Source organism: Leptopilina heterotoma, unplaced genomic scaffold, assembly GCF_015476425.1.
Source record: "Leptopilina heterotoma isolate Lh14 unplaced genomic scaffold, ASM1547642v1 Lhet_68, whole genome shotgun sequence".
Taxonomy (NCBI): Eukaryota; Metazoa; Arthropoda; class Insecta; order Hymenoptera; family Figitidae; genus Leptopilina; species Leptopilina heterotoma.
In genome coordinates this window covers 5,332,183-5,355,221 of record NW_025111157.1, presented here as the reverse complement: position 1 = coordinate 5,355,221, position 23,039 = coordinate 5,332,183, and the positions used below count along the sequence as shown (strand labels likewise).

The window sequence follows — 23,039 nt, the reverse complement described above, 5'->3', positions numbered from 1 at the left end:
ATTAGAAAAATAATTTCATTGAGAAAATAAAAGAAAAATTAATTCAAATAAAATCAATTTTTTATACAAATATTTTTCTCAATTCCTTTTATTATTAATTTATTATTATTCTTAATTAAATAATTAATTAAATAAATAATTAAATAATTAATTAAATAATTAATTAATTAATAATGAATTACTATCTAGTTTTTAAATAGTCTTGTGAGTTTTATTAATAATACAGATTTAACTTTATACTAAATAAAATTAATAGTATTCAACTATTAATTAATTAATTAATTGATTAATTAATTAATAATAAATTAAGAATAAATTCATTGAGAGAAATATGAGTTCTACGAATTTATTTTGTTTTTATTATTTATTTTTTATTTTCTGGAATCAAATTAGGTAGGTATTTTCTTCCAGACTTTTTTTTATATTTATTTTTTATTATTAAAAATTTTAGTAGGTATCGATTTTCGTTTATTTATTTGAAGTCAAATTTAATTGTCAAAAACAAACAGAGAATTGAATTAACCTTTAAATTTTTTAAAGGTTTTTTTTTAGATAAAAAATAAAACCATTTTTCTGTAGACTATTTACGTATTATTGAAATTGTAAATTAATTAATTAATTACAATTGAGAGAGAATGAGAAAATGTCTAATCGAAAAAACAAGAAGAAAAATAAATGGGCCTTGGATCCACGTTACGAATATTTATACGCAAAATCTTCTGACGATGAAGAAAATAGTAATTTTATTTAGTTTCATTATATATCACAGAATTTTTTTTATATTTTTATTGATAATTTTTATTATTGTACTTTTTTTAAATTTTTCCATTACTTTTTAAATTTTCCATTAAGGGCATTTGAAACTTGATGACGTCACACATGCTTTGCACAAACTGAAACGTCTTTAAGGTTCAAATGCCCTTAATATCATTAATTATTAAAAATTTTCAATTGGAAATTAGTATTATTAATTATTATAAAAATTTCAATTAAACGTTAATATTATTATTTTAGGCAAAAACGATGAAAATGATTTCATCGAAACGGAAAAAATAATTTATCATGAAGATGAAATAACACAATTAGTAGGTTAAATAATTTTAATTTAAGGACTAAAAATTTTTTATCGAGGAATTTAATCCTTTTTTATTGTAATTAAAGGTTCAATTTGTAAAGGATCTCACAACATTAAATGGTTTGGAGGAGACCGATTGGACAGATCAGTGTATTTTTGAAATTCAGGAATTTTTTCATGATCCAAATATTATAATTATATCGATATTTTTTAAGGAATCTACTCTTATGACGAGCGTCGGATTTCCCGAGACGCCAGTTCACGAATTAATGTATTTTTTTAGAAATCCCGACGAGATATTTTCAGTGGACAATTTTCATTTGAAAATTACATTTGGCAATGTCAATGATAAAATTGAGGGCAATATTCTTCTTCAAATTGAGAATATTTATGCTCATAATTTTTTTAAAATCGATTCCTGGCCTGATAGTATCCTTTTTATTGTTTTTTTTCATTATTATTTAATTTAATTAGTTTTTAATTAGTTATTTAATTTTTTTATTATTATTGAGTAAAACTATCACTCGATAATTTTAACTTTATTATTAAAAATTTTATTATTTTTTATATTATTTTATTATTTAATTATTAATTATTAATTATTGACTATTAATTATTAATTATTTTTAATTATTTTTAATTATTTTTAATTATTACTAGCTGTCGTACCCGTCTTCGACGGGTTTTAGTTTCTACCAATACATTTAAGTTTCTACCAATCTGGAAAATCAGGAAATAGCTAGGGAATTTAATTTGACCGGAAAAAAATAATAATTAGTTACCATTATAGCTATTTTAGTAGGAAAATATTACTATTTGAATCAGTGATTGACTTTTTGTTATCAAATTAGTTATTTTAACCAATTCAAATGCAGAGAACAATATTTATCAATTTGTAGTACTTTAATTAATGTATTAAAAAAATTAAATTTTCCATACAGTTTTTGGAGTTATAGTAGAGTCTAATTGGAACTAATTGTATCGCAAGTAGACCCTACGTTACGACTGCTAAAACCTAACATAAGACCTAAATTTTAGGCTTAAAGTAGGGCTTAAATTTTGACTCGGGTCTGTTTTCATAAATATTATACATCAATAAAAATTGAAGTAAAAAGCAATTTTTTAAAAGCGAATTAATATAATGAAACTTTTTCTTAGTTTGATAGGAAAATTCCCGGTTCGGCATATTCCCAGCTTTTTACAGTTTTTCCCGTTTGGTAGATACCCAGTTAAATGTATTAGTATAAACAGAAAACTGTTCGACAGCAAGTAATACAATCTATATTTATATGAACTTAAGAAACAGTATTTTCATAAAATAAGTAAATTTTTATAGCCATTTGTAGATTTATTTATGGATAAAATCAAGTAAATTTAAATTTGACAAAAAAGAGATAAACCGTGAAAAGTTTGGACAAAGCAGGGAATTTTGTTAAACAAAAATAGACACCGTGTTAACTTTTGTCTTTACATTGCTCAAAACATCTCTTAAAGTTAAATCTAGAGTTAAAATGAAAAAACGTTTTAACATGTAAGTTTTTGCCTAGTGGCATAATATGCTTGTATTGTATCACAGGTGACTTACAATTCTTGACATCCTGCGAAATCATTTTAATCATAAAAAATTTCCATTTTCAATATTTCTGAACTTCTTGAAAATATTAGATTGATTTGATAAATAATTTTAAATTGCACTATTTTGACATCAAAATATTAATCAGAGACTCCAAAAATACTACTGAATTATACTTCATATAGTAATTAGTATCGATTTTTTGATATATTGAAAATTTTTTTATATTTCTTGTAGGATAGTATTTTTTGCAAAATTATGATAAAATCTGACTAAATAACATATAATATTTATTTTTAGAAAGTTTAAAAGCTATCCATTAAAAATTGTGAAATTTGGAAATTTTCCATTTTTCAAGTTTTTGAAAATATTTTTATATTTACATCTTAGTTGTAGAATAGTATTTTTTGAAAAATTATGCTAAAATGTGACCAAATAACATGTAATACTCAAATATAGAAAGTTTAAAAGCAATCCATAAAAAAATGTAAAATTTTGAAATTTTCGATTTTTTGAAAACATTTTTATACTTACATATTAGTTATAGGACTTTATTTTTTGCAAAGTTATGCTATAATGTGACTAAATAACATATAATACTCAAGTATATAAACTTCAAAAGCAATCCATGAAAAATAAAAAATTTTGAAATTTTCGATTTTTTGAATTTTTTGAAAAAATTGAATATCTCCCGTTCTAATTAATATGTTTTAAATCTGTAAATTTATAAACCTTCCTTGGGTCAATACCTAATAACCTACCAAGTTGGACTTAAATCGATTCACATGTTTTTGTGTGATTGGGGTACAAAGTTTTTGTGACAGACAAACATACATACATACATACATACATACATACATACATACATACATACATTAAATTTTTTAAGAACATTTTTGGAATCTCTGATGTCCATAATAACTAATCATGTTAACATTTTGAAGTTTTAAGCAATGTACAGACAGACATCTGATTTTATTAATAAGGATTAATTATTATGAATTATTATTGATTATTAATTTTTACTTATTAATTATAATTAAGGGCATTTGAACCTTGATGACGTTTTAGTTTGTGCAAAGCATGTGTGACGTCATCAAGTTTCAAATGCCCTTAATAATTAATAATAAAAATAAAATAATAAAATTACTATTTTCTTTATAATTTAATTGTTAAGTTACAATCTTTTTATTGTTTATCACAGTTTTTTATTTTATTTATTGTTTTAGATATTCTTTTTAATCGTCAGTTATTTCGTTTATTTCATGATTATTTTTAATTTCTAAATTCTGCTCTAGAAATTATTCTTTATAATAATAAAATAGAAAATAAATCATTTTCATTTAGAAAATAAATCATTTTCATTTAGAAAATTATTTATTTTCTATTTTATTATTTTTTTTATTAATGATTAATTATTCATATTGAAATATTTTATTATTAATTATTAATAATGGAATTATTCTATTATGAATTGTTAATAATAAAGTAATAAATATTAATAAAATTATTACCTATTTTATTTATAATTTAATTACTAAATTACAATTTTTTTCTTGTTTGTTTGTTTATAATTTTATTTATTTATTGTTTCTTTTTTATTGTTTACTAATTATAACAAATTTTTTGTATCAATTGTCAATTTTTTTGTCAATTTAATAATTATTTTGAATTTTTTTGTTTTTGCTTTTGAAATTAAAATTTTTATTGTAATTTGCCTTAAAATTTGTAAAATAGATGTAAAAATCGACTTTTGTACGAATTTGCATAAATTTTTATGCGAATTGACGGATTTTAGATTTAAAATGTTAGGATTGACGGTATTATATCTTCCTTTGGAAGGAAGTGATCTCAGTATTGATGAAGCAAGTGTCAATAAAGATTTGGCAAAAAGACTTGAATTAGTGTTAAGTTATTGGTTAAATCAGATGAAAATTGCCATCACCGATAAGGAACAATTGGCAACTAATGAATTATTGTGCGTTAAAGATGAATATGATTTTTGGGCCTATAGACGTAAGTGTAAAGTATTTTTAATTTAAATAGATAATAAATAAAAAACGTAAATTTTTTTTAAATAATAAATTAATAATAAATAAATACTTATTTCTATTAAATAATTTTTATCTGAGTCAATTAAATAATAGTTGCTCCAAATACTGAAATTATTGATTATTTTTTCTTTAAATTACAAAAAAATTAATAAAAAGTTACATAAAAAAATTATTTTTGTATTTTTTTTTGTTAACAAAAATTACAGAAAAAAATTACAAAAAAGAATTAGAAAAAAAAATTCCAGGAAAAAATTACAAAAAGGAATTAAAAGAAAAAATTCCAGAAAAAAATTACAAAAAGGAATTTAAAGAAAAAATTCCAGAAAAAAGTTTTGAAAAAAAATTACTTAAATCCTTTTTGTAATTTTTTTTAAGAAAAAATTAAAAAAATATTATTGCAGATAAAAATCTCAGTGGATTAATGTATCAATTAAAATTGCCTCTAGTTAGGCATATTATTAATATTTTGACAAATTCACAATCGACATATATGAGACAATTTTTCCTCTTGAATGAGGAAATAATAAATTCAGTTAAAGAAGCGCAATCGAATATTGAATTTTTGACAATTTTAAAGCAACCTTGCACAGAACTTGCCGAAAGTTCAACACCAATGGAAATTGTTCAACATTTACCGAAAATAATACAACTTTTTCGTGTAATTTGGCTGAATTCGCCGTATTTGAATTCCACTGAGAAAATAAATCAGTTATTTGATTTCTTGAGTAATCAGCTCATCAAGTGTTGCATTGGATTTATTAATTTGACGGAAATTTTTTCTGGAAAGACAAGAAAATCTATGAAAATTCTCGAAGAATGCATTGGCAGTTGTCGAAAGTACATGGAAATTTATGATCGTGTAAGAATTTTTCTTTTTGTTAGTTTTGATATTTTTTATTAATTATTTTTTATGGTTTTAATTAATATGATTAATTATTAATATAATTATTAATAATTATTCATTATTATTAATAATATATTTCATTGTTGACGTATTTAATTACTAATGTATTTAATTATTGATATATTTAATTACTGACATATTTAATTATTAATATATTTGCTTATTAACATTTTTAATTACTAATATATTTCCTTGCTAATATATTTTATTATTAATATATTTAGTTACTAATATATTTAATTATTAGTGTATTTAATTATTAATTTATTTTCTCATTAATATATTTAATTATTAACCAATTTATTTGTTTCCAGATTGCCGAAGCTCATGACAAAGCCACCGACGTTAAATGGACTCTGAATAGAGAAGAAATATTCAAAAATATTTTTATTTTTGTCGAGAGATGTGAAAACCTGATCGAAATTTGCCAAGCCATGATAGACTTTGGAAGGTAATTGAATTTATTTACTAGTTTTAAAAAAATACAAAATAAAAATAACAAAATACTAAAATTAAAAAATACTAAATTACTATAAAAATTAAAAATTTGTTTTGCAATAAGTAGGTACATTTACATTTTAATTTATTCAAGATTTTGGAAATATTTTCTTTTCTTTTAATTGGAAATTTTCATTTTTGCAGAATGGACGAGACGATGACAACGGGAAAACCATTTTTTCGCGGTACGAGGGGACCAGAATTTGAGGCAACTTGTCAAAATATTGAGGACGAATTTATTAATTATTTGAATTCGGTGAAATTAATTTCCCATAAAATTTTAAATGTCCATCAAGTGACTTGGCACGATGATATGTTCATTTTTCGTGGTAAAATGAAGGATTTGGAAATAATGATCGAAAATTTACTCAATATTGTGTTTAGCTACAATGACACGATTGAAGATGGTGTCTATGCGCTTTATGGCTTTTACAATTATCTCAGTCGAGAAACTTTGAAGCCAATTTTTGAAAATAAAACCACACGCGTAAGTGAAGAAAAATATTTTACTAAATTTTTATTTTCTACTAAACGAAGCGAACGAATTTCTGTTTAACTTTCTAATTATCGAAATAAAAAAATTCCTATTTAATTTTCCAATTGTTATTTTGTAAATTATTATTTTTTTTTTGCTACGAAATTCTATTTCTGGAACCATTTTCGAAAAATGAAATGAAAATTCAAATTAAATTTTTTTTTAATTTTATTATGAGGAAATTTCTATTTAATTTTCTAATTGTTATTTTGTATTATTTTTTTTTTGCAACGATGTATTTTTAGAAATTATTTTCCAAAAATAAAATGAAAATACAAATTAAAATTTTTTTCTTTCCTGAAATTTAGATATGGAGAATGTTTGAAAAGAGAATTCTCGACGCAAAAACTGAGGTGATTGATGAGAGGGAGAAATATCCGGCAATGTTACCCTATTATTCGGGGAGAGCGAAAAATTTACAAATGAAAATTGCCAAACTTGTGAGGATACGTGAATTATTGAAACACGCCGATTGGATGCCATTTTGTAATATTGCTGACGTGATATGTGAAAAATACGATAGTCTCGTGCAATCGCTGAATGGAATTGTTAAGACTCTTTATAGAAAATGGATTAATTACATTGGCGAGAATCCACAGGAGCGATTAAATTGCTTTCTAATGAAGAGAAAAAGTGACGAAATTAATTATAAACTTGAATGCAATATGGATCCGCTTATTTTAGAATTGTGTCGTGATGTCAATCATTGGCCCGATTGGGATTTTTTGATACCAAACGACATACAAATAATTACCGATAAAGCCGAAACATTGCTCTTTGTCTACGAGAGCGTTATTTTTGTTGTTTTGGCGTACAATAAAATTTTAGATGGTAATTTTTGAGTTTTATTTTTTATTTGTTTATTTTTCATTGTAAAGTTTTTTTATTTTTTTAATTTTAATATTATTTTAATTTTTATTCACTTTGTAATTTTTGACTTTATTAATTATTATTCTCTAGATATTTTTTTATTTACAATATTATCAAGCAGTTATAATTAATTTAATAACTTTTAATTTTTTTATTCGCAAAATTACCAAACAATTATAATTAATTTCCTAATTATTTTTACTATGAATATTTAATTAGATATTTATTTTAATATTTAATTTAATATTTAATTCAATATTTAATTTTAAAAAATTAATTTGAAAAAATAGATATTTAAGTACTTTAAAAAATGTTATTATTAATAAAAATTAACAATCGAATGTGTTAAAATTACAGTACTCTCTTGTGAGGAGCAACTTTTGTTCAAGAATTTAATTAAAATTTTGGATCGTCAAATTCAACCGGGATTGGTGAAATTAACATGGAATTCTGATTTTATAGAAGCATTTGTTAAAGAATGTACAATTCACACAAGAAAGGTGATATTTTTATATTTTTTTTTCACTTTTTAACAGTTTTTTTCCTCTTGAAACAAAAATTAATTCATTTCTCTTTATTTCAGCTCCAGGAAATAATTGACACGTACAAAACTTGTAATTTACAAATAATGAAAATTTGTGAAAATATTTGTGAAATTTCGTTAGTTCAAATTCGACCAAATTATTCCTACGCCTTGTCGGATTTAATTCAGGATATTTTAAATTCAAGGTAAATAGAGAGAGACAATAAATTCTTTAGATTTTCTTTTTTTTTTTTTGTATTTTATTGTCGTATCCACATTTTTTTGGAAAGTAATTTTGGATATTATCTATTAAAAACTATATTATTGATATTGAAAGTTATTGACTGATGGAATAATTAATTCATAATGTTTAGTTTTAATTTTTAAATTATGAAAATATAATTGTTTTTAAATATATTTGAATGAAAATTTAAATTTTCAGGGACCAAGCTTACGATAATATTGTGAAAAATCACGAAATTATTGTTCAACTTTTGTTTGTCGTGTACCATGGATTTATGCACGTTATTGAAAAAGTTTGTATAAATTTTAATGGTTGTAAAGAAATATTATTTTTTCAAAAAGAAAATTTTAGGAAGGATAAAATATAGACATTTGGAAAATTAACTATTAACTCATAGTAGTAATTAAATAATAATTATGATAGAAATAATTAAAGCAAAAAGAATATAAAAATATAAAATGAATAAGAACAAAAATAGTAGTAATAAATAATAATAAATAATAATAATAATAATAATAATATGTAGTAATAATAGTTATAATAATTATAATAGAAATTTAATAATAAATTATTAATAAAAAAACAGTAATGTAAATTTTTAATGTAAATTAATTCTTATTTATTTTTTCCAGACTCTTACAGAGTGGACTATTTATTTGGCGAAATTGGATACACTTTTGGAAGAAGCTTTTAAAGTGTGTTTGAATAATTCACTAAATGTAATATTCGAAGCTCTACATGGAGATGGCACAACAGCTCCATCGCCTCTTCTATTAATGGAAGCAGAATTATTAGACACAAAGGTATCACAATTAACTTTATTTTTTCTAAATTATTTTTTCTATTAAGAATTTTTTACAATTTGGTTGACTGAAATTAAAATTTTTTGTTGCGCCTGATTATTACTGTCTTTTTCTACTGGCAGAGAATTTTAAAGAATCTAAAGTGTACGTCTGACTGAAACAATATTTTACTACTGAAAGTAAAATTAACAGATTATTAATTATTTATGACGGAAATTATTTTTTACTAATGAAAAAAAAATACTCGAAAATAATTGCCATTTGATTTTGTTTCAGAATTTTTTTTCTACTTGTACTAAATTTTTTTTTTCAAAATTTATTTTCAAAAAAATTTTTTTTTATTTATATATAGATCTTTGTCTTTGTCATTTATTGTTTATTTTTACTATATTGAACTTAGTTTTATGTTAAAAATATATAAATACATTTATTGTTTTTTTTCAGATAAATTTCAATCCGAGTTTGACTGAAATTTCCAATTTTTTTGACGATATTCTAATGTGTCTTGTGCAACCCTTGAAATTAATTGAAAGATTACAACAATCTTTTCATAGTAATTCACCGATTTCGAAACCATTTTGGGAGATTTTGTTAAATGATACAGAAACTGCTCGATTACAACAAGCTTGCAATAAAGGTAAATTTTCTTTTTTCAATTAATATTTATTATTAATATTTTTACAGAATTATATGTATTTTATTTTTTCATTTACTTTGTAGAAGTAGGTTACTGTTTTACGCAAATTCAAAATTACTTGAAAACTTGGGAACCATTTCGAGATTTATGGGAAATTAATAAGGACCAGTTTATCGAAAGGTAAAAAATAAACTAAAAAGAGAATTTCTACTCAAATTCAATAAACTTTGTGGTTAAAATAAAGTCAGATAAAATTTAATTTGATTTTTAAGTTAATTTCAATTCAATTCAGTTTAATTTTTAATTTAATTTTAAATTTATGTAAAATTAGTTTTTAATTTATTTTCGTTTAAATTTCGTTTTTAATTTACTTTCATTGAAATTAAGTTTTTAATTTCATTTAAATTTAGTTTTTAATTTCATTTCACTTAAATTTAGTTTTTAATTTACTTTCATTTAAATTTAGTTTTTAATTTAACTTATTCATTTTGATTTAATTTTTAACTTAATTTCATTTTAATTTCATTTATTATGTAAATTTAATTTTTGGTTTAATTTTATTTGAATTTAATTGAACGTTATTTTCAGATACGAAAAGTCAAATCCAAGTGTAGCATTATTTGATGCGGATATTGGCCAGTATACGGAATTGGCTAATAATGTTCAACAACAAGACACGATGGTGACAGTTCAATTTGTGAATATTAATTGTGAGAAACTAAAGTTATCTGTCATTGATCAATGTTTCACATGGCAGGAGAAGTTTATTCAATTACTATTGAGAACTGCAGATGAGAAAATTAATGGAATCTACAAATATATTTCGGAAAATAGTAGAAAGTAAGGATAATGAATTTTTTCAATAATACGCGAATTATTAAATTCTCAAATAAAATTTAATTACAATATATTCGGATTTTTTTCAGAATACAGAAAATGCCCACAGATCTTGTGACAATGCAAATGAGTATGAAATTCTTTCAGAAACTTAAGACCGAAGTTTCTAAAAAAGAGGGCGAATTCCCTGAGATTCGCGAGCAGTATCAAACATTAGGTATAATTTATTTTTTATTTAATAGTTTTTTTATTAAAAAAATTCTTAAGTTAAATTTTTAGTTAATTGAAGTTAAATTAATTAGTTAATTTAATATTTCTTATTTTTTCGTGATTGATATTGTAATTATTTTTCTCTTTTTGATTTTCATAATCAAAATTTTCTCTTCTTTTCTTCTAGAAAAATACGAGGTTCAAATGACTTTGGAATTTAAGAGGCGAGTCAGAGATTTAGATTCGATATGGTCTGAATATTTGGAATTATTGGCAACATGCGAAATTTCGCTATTGGAGAAAAAGGTATTTTTTTGTAAAAAAAGAAACGAAGAAAATATTTTTTTTTTATGAAAGTAAATTACAAAAAGTTGAATTTTTTATTTCGTTAGGATGAATTTAAAAATAAATTGCTGCAAGAAACTGTTTTCCTGAAAGCGCTAATTTTAAAATTAGTAACAAGATTTTATGACGAGGGACCTTTTACTTCAGAATGGATTACTAAAGGCAAGAAAAAAAAATGTTCATAAGTTGAAAATAGTATTAAAAATTGAATTAAATTATTGTTATGCAAATTACAACATTTTTTATTTTCAACTATAAATTTTTAAATAATTTCATAATTAAAATTAAATATTGAATTAGAAATTGAATTAAAAATTGAATTAAAGATTGAATTAAAAATTGAATTAAATATTGACTTAAATATTGAATAAAAAAAATAAAGAAAAAAGAAAATAAATAATAAAATTAACAAAAAATTAATAGTCCAAAATAAAAAATTTATTGATTATTAATAATAACAAAACAAAATGGAATTAGAAATTGGATAAAAAAATTAAAAAAAAGTAAATGAACTAAAAATTAATAACCCACAGTAAAAAAATTGATGCATTTTCAATTTTTATTTTTTCAGATGCTATTCAGTGGCTCGTGAAATTTCGTAAGGAAATGTCAGAATTGTCAACAAAGGAAAAAATTCTAAAAGCGAATTTATCAATTTTTGCCATTAGTCATCCTGATTCGATAGAATTAATTAAATTGGACAAGGTATTGTGTTCAAAGCAATTTTTTTTCTAAATTAAAATTCTAAATTAAAATTAATTGTCACTATTGACTAACTGAAATATTAACTGAAAGGACGTGACTGCTATTGAACTTGTGTGGAGTCTTACTAACGATTGGGACCAAAGTTGGGAGAATTATAAGACAGGAAATTTCTGGAGCATTGACTTAAGTGAAATGAGCGAAACTGGAAATGTACTTTTTAGAAAACTCACTAGATTGTCCAGAGAATTGAAGGAGAAAAATTGGGAAATTGTCGACAACTCAAGGTGAAAATTATTAACATAATTATTTTTTTTTAAATAATATTTTTAATATAATATTAATTCATTATAATTTTTTAAAATATTTTTTCCGTATTTATATTTATTTATACTTTTTTGTAATTAAAAAATTTAGTTAGCAATTTAATTTATTTAGTAAATTTAACTTAGCAATTTCTTAATTCGAAAAAAGAAATATTAAGATCCAATTTTTCAGATCACGAGTTGATAAATTTCGAAGAACTCTTCCATTAATTACGGATCTAAAAAATACGGCGATGAGAGAACGTCACTGGATGAAAGTAAAGGAATTAGTACAAAGGGATTTCGATGAAAATTCTCAAGAATTCACCTTAGATGTAATTGCGGAAATGCAAATGCATTTAGTTGCTGATGAAATTGGTGAAATTTCCAACGCCGCAACAATGGAACTTGGAATAGAATTGGTTTGTTTACTAATTAGTGATTATTTTGATTATTTGGAATTTTAGAGTTTTATTAATTCAAATATGATTTCAAAAATTATTTGAATTAATGAAATTCCTTTTTCTAGGGACTGAGAAATATTAGTCAAATTTGGAACGTAATGCCAATAGAAATGATGGCTTATAAAGACAAAGGAGTCTATCGATTAAAAACAGTGGACGAAATTAATCAAGCTTTGGAGGAACATCAGGTTCAATTATCTGCCATGAAGTCGACCAAGTAATTATTTTTCAAATACTAATTTAGTTATTTTTTGGATTTATTTAGTAATAAAATTCGGGGGATGAACTCATTTTTGGTCTAGTTTATTCTCTATTTTTTCTCTAAAATACTTGGCTGAGGAAACGAAGTTTATTTCGTCTACTAAATTTATTGTTAATGTAAACATTTAATAGAAAAATAAAATTATTCAATAAATACAATAAATTGATATAATATTATTTTGAGTATAAATTTTATGATATTCTTAAATAAATGAATTCTTTTTTTAGATTTGTTGAGCCATTTGCTGATCAAGTTGATTATTGGGAACGTGCTTTGTCGACAGTTGGGGAAGTTTTGGAAAATGTTTTGATGGTACAGAGAGGATATGTTTATTTGGACAATATTCTTAATGCGGAAGATATTAGAAAACAATTGCCACAAGAGACGGAGGATTTCAGTAAAATAACCGAAGCCTGGGCTAAAGTTACTTCGAAAATGTCTGAAGCTGCTTTCGCCATTCCTGCAACCCAAGAACAAAGTTAGTTAATAAAAATATAAATAACAGAAAAAATAAAAAAATAGTTAAAACAATAGTCCAATTTTTTCAAATTTTACAGAATTTAAAAATTAAGAAAAAAAATTTTTAATTGAAAAACGAAATTAAAAATTGAAAAAAGAATTTAAAACTTAAAAAAAAAGAATTTAAAAATTAAAAAATACAAATAAATGATTTAAATAAAAATTGAAGTTAATAGTTTTCAAATCGAATTTATTTTCTATAACTTGGGAAAATTTTTCCTTTTCAGGTTTACTCAATGTTTTACTCGCTCTAAATAAAGGATTAGAGTCAATTCAAAGAGCTCTTGAGCAATATTTAGAAATAAAACGACACATATTTCCGAGATTTTACTTCATCTCCAATGACGATTTATTAGAAATTCTTGCGAATTCAAAGAAACCGGAACTTATTCAGCCGCATATGAAAAAGCTTTTTGATAACATCAAGTCCCTAAAACTGATTAAGGTATTTATCTTTTCAATTTAATGCCTTTTTTCATCACTAGTCAATTTTTTTAATTAAAAAAAAAATTTAATATTTTTCCATGTTGCTCTTTATTTTATTTTAATATAAGTCTTTTTAATTATTTTCTTTTTGTTTTCTTTTAACTTTTTTCTTTAATTTGTGTTTAATAATTTTTTTGAATTACTTTTGCTTCCTCATGAGGAAGCTTTGCATTGGTGACGATTTTCAATTTTTCAAAACAAGGTTATATGGACTCATTTTCATCTAGAACATATGTATATTCAATTATGAGCAAATGTCCAGATGTATGTGTGTGTGTATGTGTGTATGTGTGTGTGTGTGTATGTCACAAAAATTGTGTACAAATTATCTCAGACAAATTTTGATGGATTGTCCTGAAATTTTGCAGGTTTATTGCAGTCATTAATACCTGAAATCTGACACAAGGATTTTCAAAAATATGTACAAAATTTTTTTTTATACAATTTTTTTAAAATTCAGAAAATTTTTTTTTTTGTATTTTCTGAAATAATTTTTTTATTTGTTAATATTTTTATTAATTATTCTCAAAATTACATTCCTGGCAAGAAAACGAATCGATTGATGTATACAAAGTATATATTTTATCAAAATTTATAAAATTAATAAATATTTTTCTTTTTCACAAAAAATTCAAATTTGGTATTTTTTTCATAATTAATTTAATATTAATATTAATATTTTGAAATGATTATTCTATCATAAAATAGAAGCAATTGGCAAATGAAAGTGTAAATTTCACCAAATATTTATACAACAACTTATAAATGATTTATATAATTTTATTTTTAACCAATCTTCTGGACGAACCCTTTTGTACATAATTTTTCAAAAGTTTGCAAAACCGCAATTTTTATATATTGAGGAAGCTTAATGGTCATAAAATGAACAACTTGTTTTAAATTAAATAGTTGTAGAAATTATTACTCGATAAAATAATTGATAATTTTCTTGATATTTTATGTTACTTTTTTAAATGTTCAATTTTTGTTTAATAATTTTTTCGAATTGTTTTTAAATAATTTAAATTTTGTTTAATATTTTTTTTTGAATTACTTTTTTAAATGTTTAATTTTCGTTTAATAATTGTTATCGAACTATTTTTTAAATATTTGATTTTTGTTTAATTTTTTTAAATGTTCAATTTTTGGTTTAATTATTTTGTTTTAATTTTCATATTAGACTACGACATTGAAATTTATTGCCGAGGGAATGCTCTCCAGTGAAGGCGAATATGTTGAATTTTTAAAGCCTGTTCTTTTAGAAGGACCTGTTGAAAAATGGTTATGTGACATTGGTACGACACTGTTTTCCATTCATTGTTTATTTACAAAAATTTCTTAAAGTCTTGCGAGTAAAAAACAATACAAATTTTTTTAAATTGTTTAAATTAATTTCGTTTCGCAATTTAATTAATTTAATTCGTAAATTTGGATATTTAGTTTTTAGATATGTATTAATTTTATTCCTAATAAATTTTTCTGTGATAAAAATTTTTTTCTTGGTAATTTTCGTTTACAGAGAGTGCAATGAGAGTTTGTTTGAGGGAACTTTTACGACAATGTCGGGCGGCTCTTCGAAAAATGACAACGAAGCGAGATAAATGGGTGAAAGATTGGCAAAGTCAACCTGGAATAACTGCAACGCAAATTCAGTGGACCACAAATTGTACGAGGACCCTCATGCTTTGCAAGTAAGAACCAATTTATTTGAAAAGGCATTTTTTCCATTCTCTATAAAAATAATATAATAAAAATAAATTTAAATAATAAATAATAATAAAAATAGAAAATTGAAATAATAAATAAAATAATAATAGTAATTTTTATTTAGTATTTCTGCTATTATCGTTTATGTATTAGAAATGAAATAAATCGTAATTTTATAAATTAGTAAATCTCTTTATTAGATTATTAGATTCGAAAAAACCGTTAAAAAAATTGAGAAAGAAGCAAAATCAGGCACTCGCTAAATATTCAGAAGCAATCCGTGGAAATTTGAGTAAATTACAGAGATTGAAGTTCAAAGCAATTGTTGTTATTGAAATTCATGCAAGAGATGTAATTGAAAAAATGTACAGAATTAGTAAGTTTCTTTTTCTCTTCGTAACATTTTTATCTAAAGGAAAAATGCTATTTGAACGTTATTTTTTTCAACAGTTTTGAAATAATTTACTTTTTTTAATTGCAGACTGCAGAGATTCGTCCGCTTTTGAGTGGTTGTCGCAATTGAGATTTTATTGGGAAAAGAATATTGACAACTGTATTGTTCGACAGACGAATACTTCTTTTATTTATGGATACGAATATCTTGGCAATTCTGAACGATTAGTAATCACGCCTCTAACTGATAGGTGAGAAAATTTAATCATCAAAATATGGCTAATTTAAGAACATAATTTTTTATGTGAATAGAAATAATAAAAAAAATAATAATATTATTAAATTTCCTAACTTTTTAAATAATTTTTCTTTTCAAATATTATCAAATTTCAAATTAATATATTAAAAATCATTGAATTCTTGCAAAGAATTTTGTGAAAAAATTGGAGAATAATTGAATTCCTTCGAAGAATTTTATTATTTATGAAAATAATTGAAATTTGAGAAGAATTTTATCAAAATTTTAAAAAATCGTAATTTTAAATTGTTTTGAAGAATTTCTTTAAATTTTTTTTAAATAGAGTTTCTTTAATAATTTTTATTGAAATTTTTGAAACTAAATGAATTTTATGAACAATTTCTTTCAAGTCTATAAAATAATCGTGTTTCTTAATAATTAAAATTAAACATTTAATTATTCAATTTTATTAAAATTTTTATAGTAAAATTAAATTCTTCTTAGAATTTTATTACACTTTTCTAAAATAATTTAATTCATTCAAAGCTTATTAAAGGTTTTGACAATAATTGAATTCTTTCAAGAAATTTCTTTAATTTATTGAATATAATCGATTTTCTCTATAATTGCAATTAATAATTTTACTAGTATTAAAATTTTATTAAAATTATTGATAGAAAATTAAACTCTTTTAAAAAATTTTATTAAAGATTTTATAAATATTTAAATTCTGTTGAAGACTTTTCTTTGTCAATTTTTTAAAATAATTTAGTTTTTTGAATAATTTTAATTGAAAATTTTGAAAATAATGAATTAAACAAAGAATTTTTTTCAATTTTTTTAAATAATCGTGTCTGTTAATAATAATAATAATGAAATATTTGATTTTTGAAATTTATTAAAATTGTATTGAAAATAATTGAATTCCTCATGAGAATTTTATTATTTATAAAAAATAATTTAATTTTGCCGTGAATTTTACGACGAAAGGATTTCTTGACAAGAATTTGTTTCAAATTTTTGAAAATAATTGAAATTCTGTAAAGAATTCAATAATTTATGATAAAAATTGAATTCATGAGTAGAATTTTATTAAAATTTTTAAAAATAATTGAAATCCTCCGAAAATATTTTATTAATAATGAAAATAATTGAAATCTTTCAAAGAATTTTATTCTTTATGAAGATAATTGAATTTTGAGAAAGGATTTTATTAAAATTTTTTGAAAATAATTGAAATCTTTTGAAAAATTTTATTATTTATGAAAAGAATTGAAATCTTCAAAAGAATTGTACCTTTTATGAAGATAATTAAATTTTTAGGAAAAATTTTATTAAAATTTTTGAAAATAATTGAAATCCTTTGAAAAATTTTATTATTTATGAAAATAATTAAAATCTTGCAAAGATATTTGTTAAAATTTTTGAAAAATAATATAATTGTTTCGATGAAAATTTAAATTCTCTGGAGAAATTTAATTAAAATTGTATTAAAAATAAATTAATTTTCAGGAAGAATTTTATTAAAAATTCAGAAATAATTGAATTCTTTTGGAAAATTTTATAACAAATTAAGAAAAAAATTGAATTCTTTTGTAAAACTTTATTAAAATTTTGTTGAAAATAATTGAATTTTTGCAAAATATTTTACTACCTATATTTATAAAAATAATTGAATTCCTCCAAAGAATGTTATTATTTATGAAAATAATTGAATAGTAATAAAAATAATAATACAAAGTGAATTAATGCAAATTTTTCTAAACAATAAAACAAAGTGAATTAATGTGATGAAAAAACCAATTTCCCAGGTGCTACATAACTTTGACGACTGCGCTTCATTTGAATCGGGGAGGAAGTCCCAAAGGACCGGCAGGAACGGGAAAAACAGAAACTGTCAAAGATTTAGGAAAAGCATTGGGTTTCAATGTAATCGTTACAAATTGTTCCGAGGGTTTAGATTACAAGAGTATGGGGCGTCAATTTTCTGGACTAGCACAAACTGGAGCCTGGGGATGTTTCGATGAGTTTAACAGGTGAAAATAAAATTTAAAAGTTAAATTGTATTTTTCAAAAAATTTATTTTTGAAACTGTATTTTATACTTTATAATTATATTATACTTTATAATTGAATGTTGATTTTTCTTTTTTGTAGAATTAATATCGAGGTGCTGTCGGTGGTGGCACAGCAAATTTTATCGATTCTCTCGGCACTGTCACAAAAATTAACGAAATTCATATTCGAGGGTGCAGAAATTTCGCTCGTGAAAACTTGTGGTATTTTCATCACCATGAATCCTGGTTACGCTGGACGTACAGAATTGCCAGATAATCTCAAATCAATGTTTCGTCCGATATCAATGATGGTGCCTGACAGTAGTATGATTGCTGAAATCAATCTTTTTGGAGAAGGTTTCCAAAATACTCGCTCTCTCGCCAAAAAGGTAATCGAAATACTTTGTTTTAATTTGTAAAAGAATTATTTTTTCATTGCACTGCGGAGAATAAATTCTAAATAACGATTTTTAAATATAAATTTCTAAATAGATTTTTAAATAAATTTTCAAATAGATTTTTAAATATAATTTGCAAGAGTAATTTTATAAGAGCGCGAAAATTTTGTATACGAGTCTAATTATTTTTTTTGCAGGTGTTCACCCTATATAATTTGGCGAAGCAACAACTTAGTATTCAACATCATTATGACTTTGGACTTCGTGGAATTGTGACATTGACAAGATATGCTGGAAAGAAAAGACGTCTCTATCCTGATTTGCCCGAAGAAGAGGTGTGACAATTTATAATTTATAAATATATTTCGAAATTTCTGAATTGTTCTCTCATGTGCAAAATTTAAAATTTGAATTATAACACAGGTGATCATTCTCGCTATGAAGGACATGAATATAGCAAAACTGACATCGAACGATTTGCCTCTCTTCATTGCCATTACTTCTGATCTATTTCCAGGCGTGAATGTCCCATCAGTCGATTATCAAGAAATGAATACTTACATTACTCGAGAAGCCGTTAAATTAAAGTTACAAGTGAGAATTTATAATTTTTATATTCAATAATCTAAAGAAAGAAATTACTTTTAAATTAATTAATTTTTAAAAAAAACAACTATTTAACATCTATTTTTAAAAATTAGAAATTTCGATTTTTTTAAAATTCGAATTTTCTTGTTTTAAAATTAAAAATTTCGATTTTTTCGAATTTTGAATTAAATTGACAATTTTCTTTTATAATGCAGCCAATTCCGTTGATTTTGAGAAAAACAATAGAGTTATTTGAGACGAAAAATTCACGACATTCGACGATGATTGTGGGAAAATCGAATACAGCGAAATCAGCTACGTGGACGGTATTGAAAAATACGTTGACTTCGTTAAACAAGGATGGAAAGCAAGGTTTTAATTCTGTCTATGAATTTCCGATAAATCCGAAAGCTTTAAATTTAGGAGAATTATATGGAGAATATAATTTGTCGACTGGCGAATGGCACGATGGAGTTATCTCTTCAATAATGCGAAATACATGCGCTGGTAGATAAATTATCATTTTTATTCAACAGTAACAATTTTTAACATTTATTTACAATTTATTTTATTTTTTATTAAAATTTTTAACAAATTACAATAATTTTTTTCAATTTTAACTAAATTTTATTCTGACTTTAACCATAAATTTTAACATTTACAATTTATTTTATTTTATTACAAATTTTAACAATTACAATTTTTTTCAATTTTAACTGAATTTTATTCTGACTTTAACTGTAATTTTTAACATTTATTTACAATTTATTTTATTCTATTTTATTACAATTTTTAACAATTACAATTTTTTTCAATTTCAACTGAATTTTATTCTGACTTTAACTGTAATTATTACAGACGATTCTCCCGATGAGAAATGGATTCTATTCGATGGACCCGTTGATGCTGTTTGGATCGAAAATATGAATAGCGTTATGGACGACAATAAAGTCAGTATTTTTTTTATTACTTTAACATTTATCTACATTAATAATCGTTGTATTCCGGTAATCTGTTCGCAGTTTTGAGTTAGTTATTATTTGTTTTTTGTCTTCTAACTGTTTTAATCATTTTTCTTTTCAAATATTTTCAATTTGAAAATTAGGTAATGTATTAAAAATCATTGAATTCTTGCAAAGAATTTTGTCAAAAGATTTGAGAATAATTGAATTCTCGCGAAGAATTTTATTAAAATTTTCAAAAATCCTAATTAAATTCTTTTGAATTTCCTTAATTTATTGAATATAATCCATTTGCTAATAATTTTAATGAATTATTTTACTATTAAAGTTATTGATGGAAAATTAAACTCTTTTAAATAATTTTATTAGAGTTTTTATAAATAAATTAAATTCTTTTTAAGAATTGTTTTATGTTTCTTTGAGAAATAATGTAGTTTTTTGAATAATTTTAATTGAAAATTTTGAAAATAATTTAATTAAACAAAGAATTTTTTTAAATTTTTTAAAATAATCGTGTCTGTTAATAATTATAATTAAATATTTGATTATTGAAGTTTATTAAAATTGTATTAAAAATAATTGAATTCCAGAGAAGAATTTTACTAAAAAATAATTTAATGATTTCAAAGAATTTATTAAAATTTTAGAAGAAAATTAAATTCATTAGTGAAATTTTATTGAAATTATGTAATTAAATTTCTGCAAAAATTTTACTATCTAAAAAAAATAATTGAATTGTTCCGAAGCATTTATTAAAATTTTAGAAAATAATTGAATTTTTTTAGAATTTATTAAAATTTTAGAAAATAATTGAATTCTTTAAAGAATTTTACTATTTATAAAAGTAATTTGAATTGTTTCAAGAAATTTATTAAAATTTTAGAAAAAAATTGAATTCTTCAGTGAAATTTTATTTATATTATGTAATTGAATTTCTGCAAAGATTCTACTATTTAAAAAAAAATAATTGAATTGTTTTGAAGGATTTATTAAAATTTTAGCAAAATAATTGAATTTTTGCAAAGATTTTACTATTTAAAAAAATAATGGAATTGTTTCGACGGATTTATTAAAATTTTAGAAAATAATTGAATTCTGTAGTGGAATTTTTTAAAAATTATGTAATTGGATTTCTGCAAAGATTTTACTATCTAAAAAAAATAATTGAATTGTTACCAAAAATTGTTACTAATAAAAAGAATGCAAATTTTGTTGATATTTGAGAAATTTTCTACTTTTATGAAAAAAAATTCTTTTTTAATTTCAGTTATTAACGTTAATTAATAACGATCGCATTGGAATGCCAGAACAAGTTAGTTTACTGTTCGAAGTAGAAGATTTGGCCGTAGCTTCTCCGGCGACTGTCTCCAGAGCTGGAATGGTTTACAATGATTACAAAGATTTGGGATGGCGACCCTATGTTAAATCTTGGTTGCAGAAATATGATAAGCCAGAATTTATCCACGAGGTATTTGAAAAAATTTCATTTTCGAAAATTAAATGAAACAATATCTCAAAAATGTTTATTTTTCAAAGTCGCTGAAATTTAGAACTTTTTTGATCGACAATTGAAATAAATAAATATTTTACATGCTGAAAAAAATAAAAGAGTTTTGTTTAGAATGTTTTCTTTTTTTTATTATTAATCAGAAAACTATGCAAAATATTTTTCATACAAAAGTATATAAAAATCTAAATAGAAAAATATTTTTATAATAATTTATGTATAAAAAATATTTTTATAATTTATATATAAAATATATTTTATTTTCTTTAATATATATTAAAGATATTTTTAAATTAAGTATATTTTTCTATTAAATATATAAAAATTTTAATAGAAAATTATTTTTCTCTACAAATTATTAGTTACAAACGTGAATTTCGGCAACGGTTTTTTTATATTATTATTTTAATTATAAGCGAAATTATAATTAATTTTCATTGCTTGATTACCATATTTTTTTGTTATTTCTCAAATTCTGTTATTTTTGTTACACAAAAATTTATTATGAAGTTTTATTTATTTTTTTAGTTTATTAAATATTTATAAACATATAGTATTTAAATTTATTAAATTTATTCTCTATCAATTTTTTTAGATGAACGAATTATTTGAAGAATACGTGGACAAAATTTTAGAATTCAAACGTTTAAATTGTGAGGAAATTGTACCGGTGCCTGAATTAAATGCCGTTCAATCGCTTTGTAAATTATTGGAAGTTCTCGCTACTCAAAAAAATGGCGTAATTCTTGGTGAAGATCCTGACGATTACAGTAAAATTTGTAAAAATTGGTTCCTCTTCTGGTACGTTATTCTCTTAATGTTATAATTTGATAATTTTTTTTCGTGTTATAATTAGAATTATTAATTATTGTACTTACTTTGAATTTGATTTAACATAAAAAAAAAATTATTTTCAGCATGATTTGGTCGGTATGTGCGTCAGTGAATGAAGAGGGTCGTCAGAAAATGGACAATTTCTTACGAGAATCGGAAAGTAGTTTTCCCATTAAAGATACAGTTTATGAATATTACGTGGATGTGCGCCAGAAAAGTTTCGTCTCTTGGGAGGAGAAATTATCTGCCTCGTGGAAAATTCCCACAGGGTGAGTTTTTTTTAAGGGAATATTTATTTTTCTAAAATTTATTTTCAATTGGTTTCAAAATTTTTTTTTTGTTAGAAATATAATTATTAGTGATCTTTACTATCAGCAATGAAATTCAATTTATTATTATTGGGAGTAAAAATTATTAGTGAAAATTAGTAATTATAATTATTATTAGTAATATTAGTAATAAAAATTAGAAATTATAGTTATTATTAGAAATAATAGTTATAAATTTTTT

At 22.6% G+C, this 23,039-nt stretch overlaps 1 protein-coding gene across 1 annotated transcript in view; it reads left to right on the top strand.

Annotated features, from left to right (window-relative positions):
• Positions 1-1,476: 1,476 nt before the first annotated feature.
• LOC122510439 (dynein axonemal heavy chain 2) overlaps positions 1,477-23,039 on the top strand; it is a 37,342-nt gene continuing 15,779 nt past the window's right edge. The window contains exons 1-35 of the mRNA XM_043625084.1: positions 1,477-1,504; positions 4,386-4,664; positions 5,104-5,561; positions 5,921-6,057; positions 6,249-6,591; positions 6,948-7,470; positions 7,867-8,009; positions 8,093-8,238; positions 8,475-8,568; positions 8,909-9,079; positions 9,524-9,716; positions 9,800-9,896; positions 10,305-10,556; positions 10,643-10,770; positions 10,951-11,069; positions 11,156-11,270; positions 11,680-11,813; positions 11,904-12,097; positions 12,309-12,537; positions 12,645-12,796; positions 13,069-13,319; positions 13,588-13,805; positions 15,027-15,141; positions 15,366-15,537; positions 15,754-15,929; positions 16,035-16,197; positions 17,996-18,220; positions 18,341-18,629; positions 18,836-18,973; positions 19,062-19,232; positions 19,442-19,733; positions 20,085-20,176; positions 21,456-21,656; positions 22,291-22,496; positions 22,613-22,798. Of these exons, the coding sequence (XP_043481019.1) occupies positions 4,454-4,664; positions 5,104-5,561; positions 5,921-6,057; positions 6,249-6,591; positions 6,948-7,470; positions 7,867-8,009; positions 8,093-8,238; positions 8,475-8,568; positions 8,909-9,079; positions 9,524-9,716; positions 9,800-9,896; positions 10,305-10,556; positions 10,643-10,770; positions 10,951-11,069; positions 11,156-11,270; positions 11,680-11,813; positions 11,904-12,097; positions 12,309-12,537; positions 12,645-12,796; positions 13,069-13,319; positions 13,588-13,805; positions 15,027-15,141; positions 15,366-15,537; positions 15,754-15,929; positions 16,035-16,197; positions 17,996-18,220; positions 18,341-18,629; positions 18,836-18,973; positions 19,062-19,232; positions 19,442-19,733; positions 20,085-20,176; positions 21,456-21,656; positions 22,291-22,496; positions 22,613-22,798 (6,734 nt within the window). The 5' untranslated portion in view covers positions 1,477-1,504; positions 4,386-4,453. The remainder of the gene's footprint in view (positions 1,505-4,385; positions 4,665-5,103; positions 5,562-5,920; positions 6,058-6,248; positions 6,592-6,947; positions 7,471-7,866; positions 8,010-8,092; positions 8,239-8,474; positions 8,569-8,908; positions 9,080-9,523; positions 9,717-9,799; positions 9,897-10,304; positions 10,557-10,642; positions 10,771-10,950; positions 11,070-11,155; positions 11,271-11,679; positions 11,814-11,903; positions 12,098-12,308; positions 12,538-12,644; positions 12,797-13,068; positions 13,320-13,587; positions 13,806-15,026; positions 15,142-15,365; positions 15,538-15,753; positions 15,930-16,034; positions 16,198-17,995; positions 18,221-18,340; positions 18,630-18,835; positions 18,974-19,061; positions 19,233-19,441; positions 19,734-20,084; positions 20,177-21,455; positions 21,657-22,290; positions 22,497-22,612; positions 22,799-23,039) is intronic.